Below are 19,255 nucleotides of genomic sequence, written 5' to 3'. Positions count from 1 at the left end.
GGGAGATGGCTAATCCCCTTTCCAAAGGAGATGTACAAGCTCAGATTTCCGTCCAGGTATGAGTGTTAATGATTTGTCTACATCCTCAGCAGCACTTGGTGTTTACTTTTATTTTTCATTGCAGCTATCTTATTGGAAATGAGGTGTTTCATTATGCTGCTTGGTATATACTCCAGGGCTACCGATACCAGGTATGCCCATGTCCTTACTGCCCATCTGTGGGTCTTCCTTTTCATAAATGTCTATTCAGATACCTTATTTTTAATAGCAGGTATTTATTGTTATTATATATTTGTTATTGTATCTTTGTTGTCTTTTTCTTGTTGACTTGTAAGGGTTCCTTTGCTGTGGGTCTAGGAGAATTAGCTCAGTAGTACAGCTCTTGCTTCCATGCAGGAGGATCTGGCTCAATCCTGCTGAATGCATTCATTTCATACTCTTTAAGCATTAGGTCCTCATCCCAATTGCCTTTTCAATTTCCTGGTACTACCTTTGGAAGGACAAAAATCTCAGTTTTGATGAAACCTGATTCATATACTTAAAAATGTTTGTTGCTTGTGTTTTTCTACCAAATCCAGGAAATTATTGCTCTCTCTTATCCTACGTGATGGGAGGGAGGAGGTGTACAGTGGTGTTTTCTCCTCAGAGAGTTTGGCTCTATCTAATATATTTTGAGTTCGCAGTTGTATGTGATGAGGTGGTGTACCAACAATGAGAACAGCTACATGTGGATATCTACTTGCTTAACTCTGCTGGAAGATTCTCTTTACCAGCTGAATTATCTGAGTGCTTGTCAAATATCAGTTAATCGTAAATGTATGATTTCTTTCTAAATTCTCTATTCTATTCCACTGAATTTCTCTGGTTTCTTTCTTTCTTTTTCTTTCCTTCTTTCCCCTCCTCCTCCTCTTCCTCCTTTTCCTCTTCCTCCTCCTCTTCTTTTTCAAGACAGGGTTTCTCAGTGTAGCCCTGGCTGTCCTGGAACTCGCTCTGTAGATCAGGCTGGCCTTGAACTAAAGAGATCCACCAGCCTCTGCCTCCTGAGTGCTTAGGTTAAAGGTGTGTGCCACCACCACCTTTTGAAAAAAGTTTGAAATTTCCTCCATCTTTGTGTGTGTGTGTGTGTGTGTGTGTGTGTGTGTGTGTGTGTGTGTGTGTGTGTTTCTTCATTTATCTAATCCTGGGTCTCCTGAATTTCCCTGCGAATGTTATGATCTATATATTCATCTGCCTAAAAGGAAATTGACACTTGATAAAGATTGTCTTGAATTTATTGGTCTGTTTTGGGAACATTACCATCTTAATAATATTAAGGCTTCCAACCCATAATGTTCTCTTTCTTTATTTAGATATCTTCTGATTTTTTTTAATAGTACTTTGAACTTTTCTTTGAGACAGGGTCTCACTACGTGTCTTGGCTGGCCGGGGTCTCACTTAGACCAGGCTGGTCGCAGAGATCCACCTGCCTCTGCCATCCTCACACGCCCCCACCCCAACCCCCCAAGTGCTGGGGTCAAAGTTGTGACCACCCAAGCAGGCGGGCTACGTCATACTTCTGTGCAGCACCCTGGAGCACTTCGTGAGCATGACACCGACTGCTTTGGACCTTGTGATAACTCACTTCCATACCATTTTAAAGTTATTTACTACTGGGTTTTAGCAGTAAGTTTACTTGCGTATTATTTCTGGAGGATATTAACAGCCTCCAGTTGTTACATGTGTGGCTTAAGAGTTGTAGACAGTTGTGTCATCTACAAAGTTTTGTTTCTTTCCCTTTTCTTGCACTGGTAGGACATCCCTGGTTTTCCTATGGAAGGAGAAAACCGGAAGTCATGGGCATTAGGTCTCTCACTCTTGCATTTACCCTCATCATTATCTTAAATTGTGTCTTTTACTTTTGTGACATGGTTTAATCTTGCTACGATCTTATCCTACTTTTAGCCTCCCATACAAATCATGCAAAAAACAGAATGTATTACTGTCTTCTGGGAGTGTTTACCCTTGAACAAGGAGAGGGAAAAATAATAGTTGGCCTGGCTCTTAAGGGCTGGAAAAGACTCAACATACAGTCTCTGATTCTGGGTATTCAGAGTTAGTGAGTCTTAGTGAGTTCTACGGATTGAACCTGCATTGACTTCATGCTAGACACCCTACTAAGCAACACCACCACCACCCCCCGCACCCAGCCCTTTACTTCTTTAAATTTTGAAGCAGTCTCACTGGGTTGCCTGGCAGCCTTGAACTTTGAGGCCCTCCTCCCTCACCCTCCAAGCAGCCCGATTACAGGCCTGCACCATGGCCTTGTAAGAGACCTTTAGAATGTCTAAGGTAAAAGTAGATCGGCTGAAGTGAATTGGTGCCAATAGCTCTGTGTACTCTTGGAAGCCCAGATGTCGGCTGGGAAGTACCTACCAGCCTTCTACAGTCTGTGTGTTCCTATTTTTGGTACATAAGTAACCTCGGAGAAAGTAGAAAAGGCTAGAGGGAAATAATACAGTGAATTAGCATGCTCAGAAGCTACCCAAGACAGGACATTCCTGAGATATGCTGGACTGCCCAACCTGAGCTGCAAGGGAAGATCTGCTCTTTAGGCGATGTTGGTTATATCCATTTGGCCATGAGATACATGGAAACCTGGCCCTTCTCCAAGCCAAGGTAGCCAGCTGGTGATGTTTTTGATTTAACGCCAACTGACTACCAGTTTCCTGTTGCCGGAACTGAACCTCAAATTATACCTAAGAAAGGCAGAGCAGGTTACTGGGGTATGACTCAAACCTTGTGGCTTCTAAATTCTTTTTCTCTCTTAAAGGTGAAGGACATGGGTGGGGTGGTGAACCAGACATAGTCAAAACACTGAGACATATTGCAGTCAGATCCATTTCATTTTATTATGAACAAACACAACCTCAGATGAGTAGAAATACTTTCAGAGTTGGTATTAATGAAAATTATTAATTACAAATAACTACTGTTGCACATAATAAAGGAAAAATCCCACCCAAGGAAGGAAATGGAGTCCTGCATGTTTTCATAGCAATGAGTATACATTATCTAACGCATCCATTCAATCTCTGAAAAGAATGATGTAGATTAACAATGTCATCTGGGACATAGGCACGTGTCAAGTCCATGGTGGACACAGTTACTATAAAAATGTGCAGGACTTAAATATTCCTCTGCTGAGGATCCCCAAATGTTTTATAAAGAGCATTTAGCCATGCTCAAACCTACCCACTGAGGTAGGTCAGATTATTATCCCAGTTTCACAGAAGTAATACTGAGTCACATTATTGTTCAGTGACATGTCCAGTGCTATGGTTTGAGTTTGTCCCATAGTTCATGGGTTGGAAACTTAATCCCCAATGCAACAGTGTTGACAGCTGGGACCATTAAGAGCTGATTAGGTCGGGAGGGCACTTCCCTCATTAACATCCTTGTCCGAGGATTGAATTCATTATTGTCAAAGTGGGACTGTTACCAAAAAACGGAGCGTGGTAGGAGGCCCTGGCCATCACCGCCAGCATAACATGGTCGCCGCCGCCTCCTTAACCTTCCTACTAACCTATTTCAACTAAAGAAGACGCTCAGGATACTAGCAAACCATGAAGAAAAGCTTTCACTTTAAATGCTACAACCAGCGTTTAGTCTCAAAACAAATAGCAAAACCTACAAGTCACATACGTTCAAATTACTTCCACCATCCATCAGCTATGGGCACTTCATCGAAACAGCCCTAAGAAAAATTCCCCAAATGAAGCCCCCAAAGGGAATGCTGCAAATTGATGTACAGTGACTCCTCCAGCCAGGTCAGTTGATACTGCCACATTTACAGGCTCTCCAGTTTCAAGGGACTCCACAGAGGCAGAGTGCAGGCTCACAAGCAACCGATTAAAGAGGTAAGGCACCCAAGTCAGATTTTAGCATGTCCACAAGGCAAGGACTGTTAGGAAGTCACTCAATCAGATCTTAGTTTCGTATTAATGTGTCACTTGATTTGAGCTTTAAAATCTTGAAAGTAGTATTCCTTAGTGAGCTGGCACACCCTTATCAGCAGATACATTTATAATGGGGTCCTCAGCCACGGCATGGTTCAGATCCATGGGGCAGGCTTAGAAGAGAAAATTGCTTTTGTTTTTCACATATTATTTAAGCGGGCACCTGCTAACCAGTGGAACTAAAATCACCCAAAAGGCATTTCCAAGGAAGAGGGCCACAGGTCAGCAAATACACTGTAATCTCCCAAGAATTCTGTTTTAGTGAACAGCTAAAGGATAAGGCTGCTTTCATGTGGGCACACAGAGGTCCTGAAGCCTTTATTCCACCAACACAGGAAGACTGTTCCCTCTAACCACTGGGGCGCAGTAAGTCTATATAGCATTTGGTACACTACACAGCCAATCTCAATACAGCAGACCCACATTTCTGCAGTGCTCACTGAGCTATAGGGATAGACACGCCAATTAGTTTGCTGAACAAAATCCTCTTTTTGCAAAGTCCATGGCATCTCGACCTCCTTAGCCAGAGCTTTGCAACAGACCTTGGCTCCAGGTAAGGGATTCCAGCTGAGGCACTTAAGAACACAGACCTGGTTTCTTGTGCTTTGCACTTAGCCAACATGTCGCCCAAGGAGCTTTGCTGAACATGCAAGGGAGCACTGAGCATGCTCTGCCCTGACTCACTTTGCGGCTAAAAACCAGGAACTGTGTCTCGCCCTTCCCCGGCACACTGGCACAACAGGACTATTTGTTTTGGAATGACTCACGAGAAAAAGAACCTCTCTGAGTCAGGGATGTTTCTAGAAAGTTTGCCAACCTTTTTCTTTACAGTTCCCAGAGTGTCAGAAGCCTAAGGGATAGAGGTGGAGGATTTGAAAGTCACCGGAAAGGGGACAGCCAGCTCTCCTTACTACTGATACAGCGTCCTATCTCTGAACGAGAAGCCGCTGGAACTGCACATTTACTGCCTGTGAATACACAGGACAGTTCTGCCTAGAACAAGACTAAATGTCAAAGAGGAAAGAAAAAAACAAACAAACACACAACCCAAACCACAAAAATGGGTAGGAAAAAGAGGCAGACGCGGTAGAGCTAAGAGATTTTGGCCATGTGTCACAGACAGAGTCGTCCATGTAGGCCGGATGGCCAAAGAGCCAATGAGGCATGAGTCAGTATTGTAAGGGAAGCCTTACGATAAAGAGCGAAGAGCTAATGTCTAACCTGTTTCACTAGGACACCCCAAAACTTTGAAGCCCCTGGCAATATGTCCCCAGCAGATTTCCTCTGGAAAGTTATTAGGAGCTGCCTTCCAATGCCTTCCAACTTCTCCACCTGCTGCCCAGCAGTGGGAGGCACAGACAACACGTTCAGCATCTCCTTTTCGGAGGGAAGCACTCTGAGTATTTGCAGGTTCCATTGTTCAATGTATAGAAATGCCACAGCCATCCTTAATTTATGGGAGCAACCAGACAGAAGAGCGGGAATTAGAAGTTGGGCGTGCAACTCACAGAATGCTCAGAATGACGAGTGACTGTCCTCATCAATTCCAAACATGCCTCACCCAAAGACCTCTGGCTCTCATGCCCTTACGATCACTTTTTATTTAGTTATTTGACGTCTCACCAACTAGCCCTGGCTGACCTTGAACTCAAAGAGATCCACCTGCCTCTGCCTCTCAAGTGCTATGATTTAAGGCATATGCCACCCACGACGCCTGGCCCCATGTCCTTATTATTAAAGGAGAAGAAAATTCTTTCTCAGTAGAGACCACTTTCCCTACAGTTTTTTACCTTTTTTTCCCTTAAATCTTCAGCCTAAACTACACTGAGATACTGATATGTGTTACTTGTACTCCAATGTCACCAAGTCCCATGGTTGTCACCTACTCAGAATTAGGAGAGGCGGCATGCTGTGTGGAAAGGCTCCTCGGCCTCTGCGAGACAACAGCTGAGCCTGATCACACGAGATCCCCCTCTCCCACATCTTGGATGAATCACAGCCTGCATGCTGAATTTGGCCCCATAAGATTTACCTTCCATTCCATCTGGCAAAGCCTGGGCTAAAAATAGCAGGAGAAATCTCTGCAGATTTTCTTGCATCTCTAACTCAGAACAGCTTAAGAGTTGGGGGTGGGGCACAAACCTTTACTTTTAGACCCTTGGAAAGTTGGTAGGCTTTGGAAGGCGAGCACTGACCTACGGTGGAGCAGTGGCTGGCTTGGGAGGCGATGAGAAATGAGGTCAACAGGGACAAAGCAAAGAAAAAGACAACGAAAAGAGAAGAGAAGATCAGCTTAGCATCGGAAGGGAAGAGCTGCTGACTTCCGATATTTGTCCATTTTACAATACTGTACCAGAATGGGTTAACGTCATCGTTTTAGCATCTGGGTAGCAATACTCAGTAGTTAATTAACAGAACATTAAGCCTCTGCCAAGCTGGCTTTTGGAACAGAAACTGAAAGACCCCAAACTCAGCCACTCTTGTGGCTCCCATCTCCAGTTCTTTTGATCCTGGCCAAGACAGCGGCCTTGGATACTTTCTTCCGGTCATAAGCCAGGCCCAGGGCAGCCATGCAGTCGATGAAGAACGTGGTGAAGTTGATGTGCCAGCGGTACTCACTGGCAGAGTAGTCATAGGGGAAGGCGTGGTGGTAGTTGTGGAAGCCCTCGCCTGGAACAGAAGCGTGGAGAGCAGTTAGGGGGCTCGGTGATGGCTGCTTCCTGCTCTTTGCACACCTCTAACCCAGTGGGTTCCTTAGACCTTGGAGAATCAGACTGCAGGTGGGTGGGTGACTGGATAAATCCATTATCTTTTACTCTGAGCAAACAGACACTCTCAAAGGCATCACAGTTCCACTTACATTATGGGATCTACACATCTTGTCCAAATTACTTCATGTCTAAGAGGATCTTAGCACTGTAGAGTGTAGGTAATTTATTTCAAACATGAATTAAAGAACCACGAGCAATGGCCTCTGAAAAGAAGGCTATGTGCAAATGATAAAAAGGGAAAGTATTTTAAATTTATTTTTAACATTTGCATGTGTATATACATGTGCATACATGCCATAGCATGCATGTGGTAGTCGGAGGACAACTTGCACTTTTCCTTCCACTATGTGGGTCCCAGGGGTCAAACTCAGGCTGGTCAGGCTTGGCGAGCAAATGCCTTTTACCTGGTGAACCATCCTGCTAACCCAGGAAAGGTACTGTTAGTAATATCCAACCTAACCTAAGTTAACGAGTGTTATAGAGAGACGAGCACCCATCAACAGCGCCACTGGGTGACCACTGTCTCTTTCACTAAAGAAAAGAAGCCACGGGTCAGTACAGGGAAAACTAACTCCAGGCCTTTGTCAAATTCTCTTCTTGGGAGGGGCAGGAAGATGTGGGCACAGGTCGCAGAGGCATGCGTTCATTCATCCTGACAGCTGGGACTGGATTTATAGGCTGGATCAACTACAATCAAGTGATCTGATTCCCCGAGCAATGTTGTGGGGGAGGGGAGCGCTAGCACAAAATAGGAGAAAACAGAGAAACAAAGGACATGTGTGAAAAGCGGGTGGTAGGGATTGGGAAGGCGCGTGTGCTAATGGCCACCACAGGCATCACTGATGGACAAGCCACGTCCAGGCACACTGGAGATAAAAGTTCTATCGATGTAACCTACTTGAAATGTATTGCACTAAACTGCAATCATCTGCCTTTGTTGTTGTTGGTGGTGGTTTTTTGATCTTGATCTGTACACCAGGCTGGCCTCAAACTCACGGAGATCCACCTATCTCTGCTTCTTGAGTGCTGAGATTAAAGGCGTGCGCCACCACCACCTTGCCTTTTATACAGCATGGCTAAATAAAAACATGAGACTTATATTCATGGCCACGACCCTCTTTTTCTATTTATGATCCCCTGCACTGAGTGAGACTGTAGGTCCGCCAGAGGTAACTAGGAAACAGAAAAAACTCAAAAGGGCCCATTATGGCAGACTTTTACCCATTCCACAGAAGTTACGGCCTCTTAAAGGCTTCCCCAATAAAATTATCCCCAGTGTTATAGCAGGAAATATACAAAAATCAGATCATTCTGATTCCTCTGGCTCCTGGCCAAGCATCTCCAGCAGCAAGCTGCCAGAGGTGGTCTTGCTGGCAACTTACCCACAGCTCCCATTGAAACCAGGATATTCTCCCGAGAGCTAATGTTCTTGTCGTAGGGGCGATATCCATAGAGGTGAGCGGCACTGTTCACCAGCCAGGTGGCATTGAGCACCACAGCGTATCGCAAAAAGGTGCTGACGCACAAGCTGTTCACGAAAGTTTCACCCCAGCAATACCAGGGCACCAACGTGGGCAGGATGAAGCACATGAGCAGGAGGCCGGGCTTGTAGTACCTACAACGAGATGGTACATTTTAGAGTCCGTGGAGAGAGGACTCTCACGTTTCCGTGGAATTGTCCACTCCTGGCAGGCAGGCAGGGTTGTTTTCCCCTTATACCACGAGTAAAGAGTAGCAGGAACCAGCCCCCCAAAAGATGTGGTGGGAAGTCTGAGAGCAAATACTGTTATCTTACTGTGTAGATGGGGCAATACGGGTACAATGAATGACTGCGATCACGGTTGCTTCCTGGGCTGCTGTTGACCTACCTTTGTGCTTTGCTTTCACGACCACTGGAGTCTTATTAGGTGTAGTGTGTGGTGTCATGCCTCTATTTCCTGCTACGGGCATTCTTAGCTCTGCTGACGCACCCCAAAACGCTCTGAGTGTCCTGGACCAACTGCACGCCTCCGACCCTACAGCATCACTAGCCCTCTCCATCAGTACACCAGATACTCCAAGGGAACTGACTCCCACAGCCATGCCTTCCACGTTCACATCGCAGTAAGCTTCCTGCATCAAACTCCTTTCTCTCAGCCTCGACCTCGGGTTCCTTGGCTTAGGCTCCTCCTTCCACCTAACTTGTGCCCCTCCCATGAGTGGGCAATAGTCTCATGCTGCTAAAGGGCCCATTAGTAACGCTATTGCTATGGTAACCACTCTAAGTCTGCATGTAGGACTCCTCAATAGGAAGGGCATCAGCAATGTCCTGGCCAGCCTTCTTATCTCTCACACCCTGTACTTCAAGCAGAGGGCTTCATTCCCGGGACATTCTTGAGGCTTTACCTCACTGCCTTCTGCTTCCATAGTCCCCCTCTGAAACCTGTGATGTCTCCATGCAGCTGGGGATTCAACATCACTTCTCCTAAGTCCTTCCCTGAACTCCTTCAATGAGAACCTCCCTGCTCTTTGTATCTGTCCGGTAGAGACACAGTAGGCTACCTACTCCTTCAAGATAAGGTCTCCATTACACTCAGTTCTCTGTCCTTTTCTATTGGGCAATAACAGGGTTTTTGTTTTGTTTTGCATTTAATTGGTTCCAATCAGATAACACTTACAAAGAAAAATTAATTCATTTCTGTGGCCCATAGGACATAGGTTTTAAAATGATCTGAACATGTAAACCCATTAAGTCATGGCTTTAATTTTACAATTGCTAAGAAAAAAAGGCAGAGTGTAAACCCCACATTCCCAGGGCCACCCCCCTCACTCACCTCCTCTGGAACATGACCAGCTTCTCAGCTTTGAGGTCAGACATGTCCAGTTTTCCACCCTTCTCTTTGACAGCCGGGTGTTTGCGCACAAGCAGCCAGCCCACGTGAGAGAAGAAAAAGCCACGCCGGGAATTGTGAGGGTCGGCGTGAGTTTCTGAGAATTTGTGGTGGGCGCGGTGATCTCGGGCCCATTCATACACATCATTCTGGAGGGACAGGAAAGAGGACCCCAGTAGTGAGAAGAGATTCCTTCTTGGGGGAATGCAAGGGCCCAGAACTCTCAGCCTAACCCACAAAATCCCCAGGACTCTGGCTCAAGAATATGCCGAGGGCGGAGGTGAGGGGCTCCCCTCTGCTTCACATTTGCCTTAGAAGTACGTACAGAAAAGCAACGTACAAGTCCCAGAACACAGCAACAGCATGGTTACTTCCTGAGGCTGTACAGAAGGGAGAGAGCAGACATGCACCCTCATGTTTCATTGGTGGATTTTTTTTTAAGTTCATCCTTTTATGTGTGTGTATGTGAATATAGGTGCATATGGACCACAGCACATGTGTGGTCGGAGGATAACTTTCAGGAATCGGTTCTCTCCTTCCACACAGCAGGCTCTAGAGATCAAGCCCAGATCATCAGGGTTGCACAGAAATCGCCTTTACCCACGGAGCTGTCTTGATGACCCAGACAGTGACTATGGGACAGAGTGCATGTGGAGTATCTTATCTTCTAGCTCGGATTATGAGGCAAGTGGCCTTGGGTCCTAGGGTGCTACTCTATAAAACAGGCGAGGAATGCCAACCAAGGCCAGCGTTAACGCATGAGCACAGGCACATTTCCAAAGGACCCCTGCACTTGTCTGGGTCCTCCCAAAGCTTCAAAAGTACACCACTGTCTCTTCCTTCCCTTTGTTCTCAAGAATCTTGTAAAGATAAAGTTGCCAGGCCAGCGGCAATTGGGCATATCTGGTGAGCACCTCAAATCTTAACAAGAGGGTACTAATTTGGTTTCCTAGTTTCCTCATGCTACAAATTAAACCCACCACTGGCTATCCTGGGTCCTTAAAGCCCAGTAGCCATGAGAGTACCCTCCTAATTCTCTATCCTTGTTCTGCTAAAGTCTGTTGTTTGGACAATCTTCAAGATGTTTTACTTCCCACCATAGCCTTGCACAGGACTGCTGTGTGGACGGAACCAATCTCTGGGCTTCTCCTCATCTGTAAAGGGCAGTAACAGTAGCTGCTACCTCAAACAGCTATGAGGACTTAGTCTATGCCGTTAGATGCTTGGTGTCTGTTGTAAAATGACAGAGCTCCAGGGTCTATGGCACATCACCTTCTGTCCCACTGTGGTGTGGTCTGAGACAGTTACCTCAACGCGTGAGTCAACTGTTCACTTCTGGTCTAGGAATTCAGGGTCAGTACCCGGCTCTGGTGCCCCATCCTTTATACTGAAGACCCACAACAGCCATGCTGTGTGACACCATGGGGACCTTGAAAACTGACCCAGCACTTGGGGGCCCTTTTGTAGTTCCCCTCTCAGTGACTCTATGGCGTATGGACGTCAGCACTGAGTCTGTGCTCTCGGTGACCACAGGAGACTAGACAGGGTGATGGCGGTCCTGAGACGCCTGACTGCCCACCGTGGGGTAGAGACGCAGTAACAGCACAGCTTCTCACCTGGAAAGCCATGGTGTTGGCAATGATGAGGAAGAGCCGCAGCGGCAGGCGCGCCTTGTAAGTTCGGTGGCTCCACAGGCGATGCGCCCCGGCTGTGATGCCCAAGGCACTAATGACATAGTACAAATATGCTGTAGGACGAGAAAGTGGGGGTGTCACCAACAGGCCAGTTCCGTGAGGGAAGGATGCCAGAGGCGGCTTCCGAGCACCAGTCAGCTTCTTGTTTAGCCTTTGGGTAAAGGTCTGGTTTTCCCTGAAGCCCTGAGACGCCTCAGCCTGTGCAACCTCAGCGATTTTACCACTCTGTGCCCCCGGTCGTGGCGAGCATATCAGGGCACCCTCCCAGGGACTGTCTTCTTTGACCTCTAGCTGTCCTCGAAGACATTCTGGTCAGGGAACGGCATTTCTCAACCTAGAACCCACACCCAAGGGCATATGGGAAGCAACAAGGGCGATGGCTAGCTGGAGGAGACACTGAGCAGCGTCCTGTACCCACGAGGCTCTTACCAGCGGGTCCAGAACCACTTCGGCACTGCAGCAGTACAAGGGATCGTCAGATTGCAGTGGCTCCAACATCACCAAGGATAATAAGTCTCATATTCTCCCCATACCTCGAACTAGGTGGGTGCTATCAGTACCATCCATTCTGTGGAAGGTCGATTCTGGATGGGAAGGGCTTGCCTGCTGTTTGAAGGTGGGTTTTCTGTCTCCTGTCCCTTGTTTTAGTCCTACCATCCAGCCCCAAGATCTGTGGGCCCAGCGCCTCTCTCTGCTTGGCTACGCTCCTGTCTACGGGAAACGCTCAAGGCCGGCAGATGAGCACTGCCTCGCTGTCCTTGAGGCACGCAAGTTCAGGAAGTGCCAGTCACAGTCCAACTGGGAAAGAGGACAGCAGTTCACCCATATGTCCCCTCCATTAGCAGGACAAGGAAGCAGGGGCCTTGGGAGAAATGGCTAATGCTGATTCCCTCCCAAAGAACTTCAGAAAACAAAGGGCCTTCAGAGCCTACAGAACTTAGTTGCTATTGGAGACACCACACATTGTACAAAGTGCGCTGTGCCCTTCTGCAGACAGACAGTAACTTTCCTGAGAACGCTCTCTTCTCCTTCCTCCCTTCCTGCCCCTCCTACAGGATCCCAGGGGAGCAACAGACAGCATACTAAGGGAAATTCTGACCATACTTATGTCTGGAAAAATCCTAAGGTAACCAGAGACAGGGGAGCGTTAGGCAAAGCAGACGTCCTCAGTGGAACACCAAGGACACACCTGCACTTGGTTCACGCTGCAGATGACCCAGACAAATTGGGTCCAAAAGCACAGATAATATATCAGGGGTGGGGGGTGCTGGGGGAGGGCAGACCACAGGACACATGGGAGCCCACACAGAACCCAGGCGGTCTTAGGCCTCCTCAGCTCACCTCCCAGTCTAGCACAGAAGAGACTCAGATCCCTGCCCTGTCTCCCAGAGGAAAATGTCCACAACTGTGGGCAGGAAACACCTCACAGCTTTAAATTCAGAAACGGCCTGGGGGAGTTTTGCCCATTAGGCGGTCAGTGTTGTCAAAGATGTCTATTCAGCCCTGGGGTTCTAGAGTCCACGGAGGTACAGAAGACTCTTCAAACAGCCGAGCCAGGGGCAAGGCTGGCAGGGCGCACGGCTGATCTACAGAAGGATCCCATTCCTATTCTCAACGAAGATGGGGTGTCAAGATCGTGAGTGGAATACTTGGTACCTGAAAAACTCTCAAGGACCGTGTCTCCACACTTGTAAGACCTGGGAGGACTGAGGCGGAGGCAGCTAACACTCAGCCCTTCTACATATACACTGTCCTCCAAGAAAGCGGCCATTAGTGTCCAGAAACCCCCCACTGTGCCGAAGAACCCCTTGCTTATGGCCACTCAGAGAGCAGCAAGAGCTCCAGGCTCTCCTTTCCAGTTCAGGGTTCAGAGGTGAAACCACCTGCGAAGTACATGGGTGTATCCGGGAGGCAGCGGCAGCACCAGCCTGCACCCATGGGTCCCCGTGAGTTAGGGGGGGAGGCAGCGGCAGCACCAGCCTGTACCCATGGGTCCCCGTGAGTTAGGGGGCTAGGCAGCTCTGTGACGCAGAGGCACGCTCATACATCACAACCGTCTGAAGGTTGGGGCTGCTCAAGGCTCTGTCCCCTGCCAAGGAGGCATGTGTTAGGTACGGCGTTTGCGGGGGAAGGGTCCGTAGCACGGTGTGGGCACAGCAGATGAGCAGGTCAAACACTCCTGCAACCTCACTTTATTCTAAGAATGGTTTGTTGACTGGCTTGTGCCCAAACCTGAAGTCATACACCCTTTGCACTTGGGTATACAGGAGGCCTGCTCTGGCTGGCCAGGCAGAGAGCTCCAAACAGCTGTGCTTATAACCCCGTTCTGTTCTCTCTTCCTAAACAGTATCGCGTGGCTCTCACCCTCACTGGGCTCAACATGGTGCCGCCCATGAGGCCCCTGGTCTAGTTCTTGGTTCCAAAGTCCCTTAAGCAGGGCCTGCTTCTTTTGTGGCAGGCAGGGCTGGGACAGGTGCCATCAGGTGACTCACACAGACAAGCTCGTTCAGTGGCCTCAGCATCACTGCTAAGAGATTCTTAAAATTCAAGTCCCCCCATACTAATCGCACTAGGCTCTTTTCCCAGCCCAGCTGGTCCATCGGGAACCAAAAAGAAAGGGCTGCTGCCTTGGGTCAGAGGCTACCTCATTAAAGAGCACAAAGAAACCTGAGGTATTGGCCCGGAACAAGGAAGGGGAGTTGCTCACCGAAGAGGCAGGTGTAGACCTTGCAGGAGGGAACCAGTGTGATCCCATACAGGGCCCCCAAGTGCAGCAGGGCCATGAGGATGATGTTTCTCCAGACGTACTCCAGCTTGGGCGGGGGCCCCTCCTCATCCTGGTAGCTGGGGTCATATAAGTCATCTTTTATTTCGGGGCGAACATCTGCTCCCCAGTGGTGAGGATTCTTTTCAAACTTCTCTCCTTCATTCTGCTGTCCCCCAGAGGGGGGCGCTGTGATTGTGGTGGTGGCTGAGTAAGAGCCCGACATCTGCCAGGAGAGGGGGTGGAGAATTAGGGCTGCAAACGCGCGGGGGCAGCAGGGGGTACTTTCCTCTAATGTAACTGCGGAACGATGCAATACCGGCCGGCCATACCCCAGGGCCAAGGCTCCAGGACTGTCGAGAGCACCGCGAAACGGAACAAGGGGAAGTTTCCTGAAATGTGCAGACGCGCGGCGATAAGCCTTATGCTCAAGGGGCAGGACAGATGTTTTATTAACAGCACCCTTAGCAACTCACAAAGGAGACCCTGCAGGTATCGAAAAAGGGTCAGGTTTTACTTTACAGACTAAGAAACACAAGTTGGGGGATCAACTGCCCTGAGTAAAAATCTGGTTATCACCCGGTACAGAAGCAACCATTCAAGGTAGAAAAACTCGGAAATGATGGCTAAATGCTCCCAGCTGCTCTGAACTCTCCCCGACCCCCAACCAGCCACCCACCTAGAAGTCTAATCTGCAAAAGTCCAATCCGCCGCACCCACCAACCTGGGAGGGAGGGGCCATTTGGGGGGGCTCACCTCTTGCAGTATGTGGGCTGGCGTCTCTGCGTCGGGTGCTGCTGGGGTCACGTTCCCAGGGAGGAGAATGCGCAGCGGCGAGCTTCAGACCTCAGGGACTGAGGGCGCTATGACTAAGTTTCTGCAGCCCACTGGTGCAGAGACCCTGAGCTCCCTGTACAAGCCCAGGGCCAGAGCTGGCAGTGAGGTAATCGTGTCCTATGTTTCCTTAGGTTGCTTTATTGATCAGTGACCAGATACAAAATCAAAAGCTAGCTGGCCAACGCAGCCGCGGGCGGAGATAAGGATAGGAAATGAGAGGACGCCAAAATCGCAGCTTGCAGCCACCAGTGTTCAGGAGTCGGAATACTGCAGACACCAACACCGCATTGTCCCATCCCCAGCCAGGCGGGAGGGGGGAGATGCTAATGAGGCTTTCGCAAACTCTGGCTCATCATTGGCCGGCGGGAATTTGGTACCACCTCGGCCTGCTGCTCTCATTGGCTCTGCACAATCTGCTGTTCCCTCTGCCTCCAACTCCTCCCCCCCTCCTCCCCTCTTTTTCTGCCTCTTGGCTTCTCACCCATCCCCCGCTGGCCCTCCGCCCAGCCCCCACCCTGCCACGGGGGCGCTTCGGCGCTCTCCCTGGGAGAGAAGACCCAATCCAGCAGTGGGGGTTGGCTTCCAGGCCAAGAAGACCCGGCGAGGTACATAAAGGTTGCAGAGTTTGGGGAAGCCACGATAGCGCCGACCCCTCATAACTCCATCCGGTCTTGGCATTTCCAGAGGCGCGTGGGAGGGGAAATGGCTACCACCGACCGAGAGCAAAGCTGAGCGGGGCCTGCTGGCCCGCCTCCCTCCCCAACAGGCGCCTCTGTAGACCCGGCTGGAACAATGGCTCTGCCTCGCCCACCAGCCCCAGGATGCTTACCGGATCATACTCGGAGCTCTGGTGCCATAATCAAGTTTTCATAGATCTGGGGCCTGCCCAGTCACACTAGGCGCAGTTACTAAGTCACTGTACACAGCCACGGTCACAGTCGGCAGTATCCAACCCCCACCCCCACCTTCATGCTTTCCAAATGCACGAGGCACCTTTGGGAGACTCTTCTGTCGGGCTGGAGTTTTCTGCAGTTTTCCTTATGGAAAAGACCAGGAAACAGCAGGCCCGAATGATTACTGCAAGCCTCGCTGTGACTGCGCAGTGGCTACTCCATCTTTCCACTTTTAAACCGGAGGGACGTGACCTACACAGATGAGATAGCTCGCGAGTGGTCTCAGCCGGGAAGTGGTGGAGCTGGCTGAGGGCACAGCCATGAGAAACTGATGCCCAAGCTCTCGGCCCTTCCTCAGGACCCTGTGGCCTTGGACCTGTAGGTGCTCTGATCTCACAGACCTCTCCTTCACGGGCCCATCTTCTTTGGTTCTGTGTTAACGGTGCCAAGAGAGCCTGCTGCCTCGCAGGCTGCACATTCACAGAGTCTGCTTCCGTATGCAGGTCACCCCATTATTGCCCACCTCCTCTAGGAAAAGGGCATGATAGAGATTGCCATGTGACTGGTTGCTCAAGAAGAGAGATGCCGGGCATTTCTTGGGAGCAAGACAGACCTCTTGCCTTCTGGTTGGGGGTGGGGGTGGGGTGCTCGCCAGCTCTCTAGCTCGCGACCAGACACCTCCACTCCAGGCCTGGTTTCCCTGGCCAGTGCTAGCTAGGAATGCTGAATGGGACCAGGTGTTCTCAGCAAATGGCAGTTGGACTGTGGTGGCTCAGAAGGGCTGTGTGAAGTTATCTGTGAGTGCCCGCTACCCCTCGGTTGTCTGTGTGATGTCTGATCCGCTCGGTTCTTTCATCAGCTGTGTCCTTGGCTGCTAAACAAACTCCCTTAGACTGTGAGGCATGCACAAGAGAAATCGGTTTCTCACCGTTTGGGAGGCTGGGCATCTACATGGCAGCACCAGCCCTCTGATATCTGCCCAAAGTGGGCCTCTGATTCACAGGCCGGCATCTTTGCTCTGTCTTCAATGGGAAGGGGTGAGTGTTGTCTCTGGGGTTTCTCTTTTTTAAAAAAAAAGATTTATTATTAATTTTAATTGTGTGGATGTATGTGTGCTTGTGAGTATGTACACATGAGTACAGGTACTTGAAAAGCCAGAGGTGGTGGATCCCCCAGTGCTGGAGTTGAGCAGTCTAATGTGGGTTCTGAGAACCAAACTTCTCATCCTCTGGAAGAATAGCAAGTGCTCTTAACCGCTGAGCCATATCTCCACCCCTTCGTGTTTCTTTTATAAGGACACTAATATCATCCATAAGGGTGAAGCGTCACCTTCCAAGTGACCGTTCCAAATACTGATGAGGTTTCACCATCAGAGTTCAGATTTCCAAGTATTGCACTCTTTCAGGTAGAAGATGCAGGGCTTCCCTTGGGATGCTTTAATTGCTGCCTCTGGCAGCTCTGTCTGAGACAAACTGGCCCTTGCACTTACTCGGCCTGCGGTCCTCAGTGCTGCTGGCATTGATAACCCAGAGCTGGTTGGCGTTGTTACTTAAGCCAGTTGCTATTGCATTCATTGTCTTCCAAAGAAAGTTCGAGGAGGCTTGCCAAGACAACAGTGTAGAACAAGAGTCCTACATTTCTCTCCAAGACAAGTTGCTGCCCTGGGGAGAAAGTCCTGGGAGCCTAGATAAGTGCTGAAGTATGGGGAGAATGAATTCCAGGGAGAAAGGAGGTGGAAGCAATGTTGAGGAACAGGAGAGGCCGCTGCCCGCTTCATCCTATGTGTGCCCGCTTCAGGAGTCCCCGCCTGCGCACAAGATAAAGCCGTGTGGTAGGAGCGACATGGGGCAGCGTGAGGCTTGGCAACAAGTATTAAGTGACCATGAGGTTGAAAGCTCTCGGTAGTATGTATGTGATGAGCATTTGTCTACACTTGGGTTTGCAGTGATGCGGGAGCTATTTGGTACAGCAGTGCACAGTGCACCCTTGGAAGATGGACGTGAGCTGTAACATTCCACTGTGAAACAGGACACACGGGCTTACGGCACTTTTAATCTTGACCCTTCAACTCAAGAGAGTAAGCATAAAATACTCCCCACTTAGGCATCTTAAATAAATAAGTTCATTTCCAACAGGAGTTCCTGTTGGCCACGGATGAAGCCTGTACTTCTTGCCATGACTTTGGAGGCCCTCTGGACCCTGGACCTTTCCTGCTTATGTTTCCTTTAAAGGTCCTCATTTCTCTTCATCCCTTGATATTTCACGTTAAAACCTACTAACACTCCTTTCCTTTTGCCTAGAACATTCTGCCCTCCAGCCTTTACCCACTGTCGACCTTACTGATTGCTGGTTGTCCTTTTTGGTTTTGTTTCTAATCACCCAATGGTTTACCAGGCTGGCTCTCCATGTCATGTGCTCTTTAAGGCCTTTGTGGCTTCTGCTCTTCTGCCACTTGTACTGAGATTTACAGAGAAGATAGGTTTGAGTGCCTGACCCAAGGAGGGCTTTCAGTGGGCGTTTGTCCACTGAATTTGTTACATCCATCGTAAATAGGAGATATTTGAAATATTACCTCCTTATTATCTCTTCCAGGACCATTCTCTTTTAAGCAACAGATGAGCATTATAGCAAAGGTTGTTTTGAAGAGATGCACCTTCAAGGTGTATATTGTTTCTTTACTTCTCAACCAGGAAGACAAGTCATAGGAATTTCTAGGTCTGGAGAAGTGGGGAGCAGAGGTGTGGCACATGAATGGAGAATCTTTGGTCTGACATCACTTCGGGGGCCTTGCAGTCAGCCTCACACTGCGGCATGCTTTCTGCCTCTCATTTCTAAGCCAAAGGCAGGAACTAGCCAGGCAAAGAGAATAAAGAGGAGGGGGCACATACTCGACTCTGAGCTGGCTTCATTCTAGTTCAGGAAAGCACGTGCTAGAGAAACGCCGCCTTCAGTTGTTCCATGTTAAACGGCTGTCACAGTGTGAACTCATCATTCTCAGGGAGGGAGAAGAATAAAAATTACTGTAAGCAGTTATTATTCCCTATCATGTTCAGATGCAGAGTAAGTATTTTCTCATGCGGAGTTAGGTCAGGCTCTTCCCATGAGCTCCATAAGGAATGTAAATTAATAGTCATCTTTTTATTCACTCTTTTATTTCACTCCCTTTGTCTTCCTCTCTTTCTTTTTCCTCCTTCCTTCCTTCCTTCCTTCCTTCCTTCCTTCCTTCCTTCCTTCCTTCCCTCCCCCACCCTTCCTTTCCTTCATGAACAATTCCAATCCAAGGACATCAGATAAGTAAAGTATTTGTCCTCCAAGTGGTTGGACTTCCGGAGCGCAGAAGTGTCTAGAATTAGGTGCTGCCATGTGAGCCACTGAAGAGTCCTTGTTCAAGATGCTGTTTGGCCCTGGGTGCTGAAGCCCGAGGGGAGAAT

General features: G+C 48.9%; 1 protein-coding gene and 1 long non-coding RNA gene across 2 annotated transcripts; both read right to left on the bottom strand.

Moving 5' to 3' along the window:
- Window positions 1-1,631: 1,631 nt before the first annotated feature.
- On the bottom strand, window positions 1,632-2,701 carry LOC143271155 (uncharacterized). Its single transcript, XR_013048364.1, has 2 exons — window positions 2,562-2,701; window positions 1,632-1,807 (listed from the first exon to the last, which is right to left on the bottom strand). It is a non-coding gene; the product is annotated as an uncharacterized LOC143271155 (long non-coding RNA).
- A 162-nt stretch (window positions 2,702-2,863) lies between these two features.
- Window positions 2,864-16,325, bottom strand: LOC102915706 (stearoyl-CoA desaturase 2). Its single transcript, XM_006988156.4, has 6 exons — window positions 14,851-16,325; window positions 14,038-14,320; window positions 11,253-11,383; window positions 9,580-9,785; window positions 8,149-8,381; window positions 2,864-6,665 (listed from the first exon to the last, which is right to left on the bottom strand). Exons 2-6 carry the CDS (start codon window positions 14,318-14,320, stop codon window positions 6,466-6,468), a joined length of 1,053 nt encoding a protein of 350 aa, XP_006988218.2. The 5' UTR covers window positions 14,851-16,325; the 3' UTR covers window positions 2,864-6,465.
- Between the last annotated feature and the right edge of the window lie 2,930 nt (window positions 16,326-19,255).

The sequence above is a fragment of the Peromyscus maniculatus genome, chromosome 1, assembly GCF_049852395.1.
Source record: "Peromyscus maniculatus bairdii isolate BWxNUB_F1_BW_parent chromosome 1, HU_Pman_BW_mat_3.1, whole genome shotgun sequence".
NCBI classification, from domain to species: domain Eukaryota; kingdom Metazoa; phylum Chordata; class Mammalia; order Rodentia; family Cricetidae; genus Peromyscus; species Peromyscus maniculatus.
The sequence above is the reverse complement of the archived record's forward strand: the minus strand, read 5'-3'. Positions and strand labels throughout refer to the sequence as shown.

Coding starts and splice junctions, on each gene's coding strand:
- LOC102915706 (XM_006988156.4), bottom strand. CDS start 14,320: ATGTCGGGCTCTTACTCAGCCACCACCACAATCACAGCGCCCCCCTCT. Junction 8,382..9,579: donor CTGGTCATGTTCCAGAGGAG/GTGAGTGAGGGG, acceptor ATCTCGTTGTAG/GTACTACAAGCCCGGCCTCC. Junction 6,666..8,148: donor GGTTTCAATGGGAGCTGTGG/GTAAGTTGCCAG, acceptor CTTCTGTTCCAG/GCGAGGGCTTCCACAACTAC.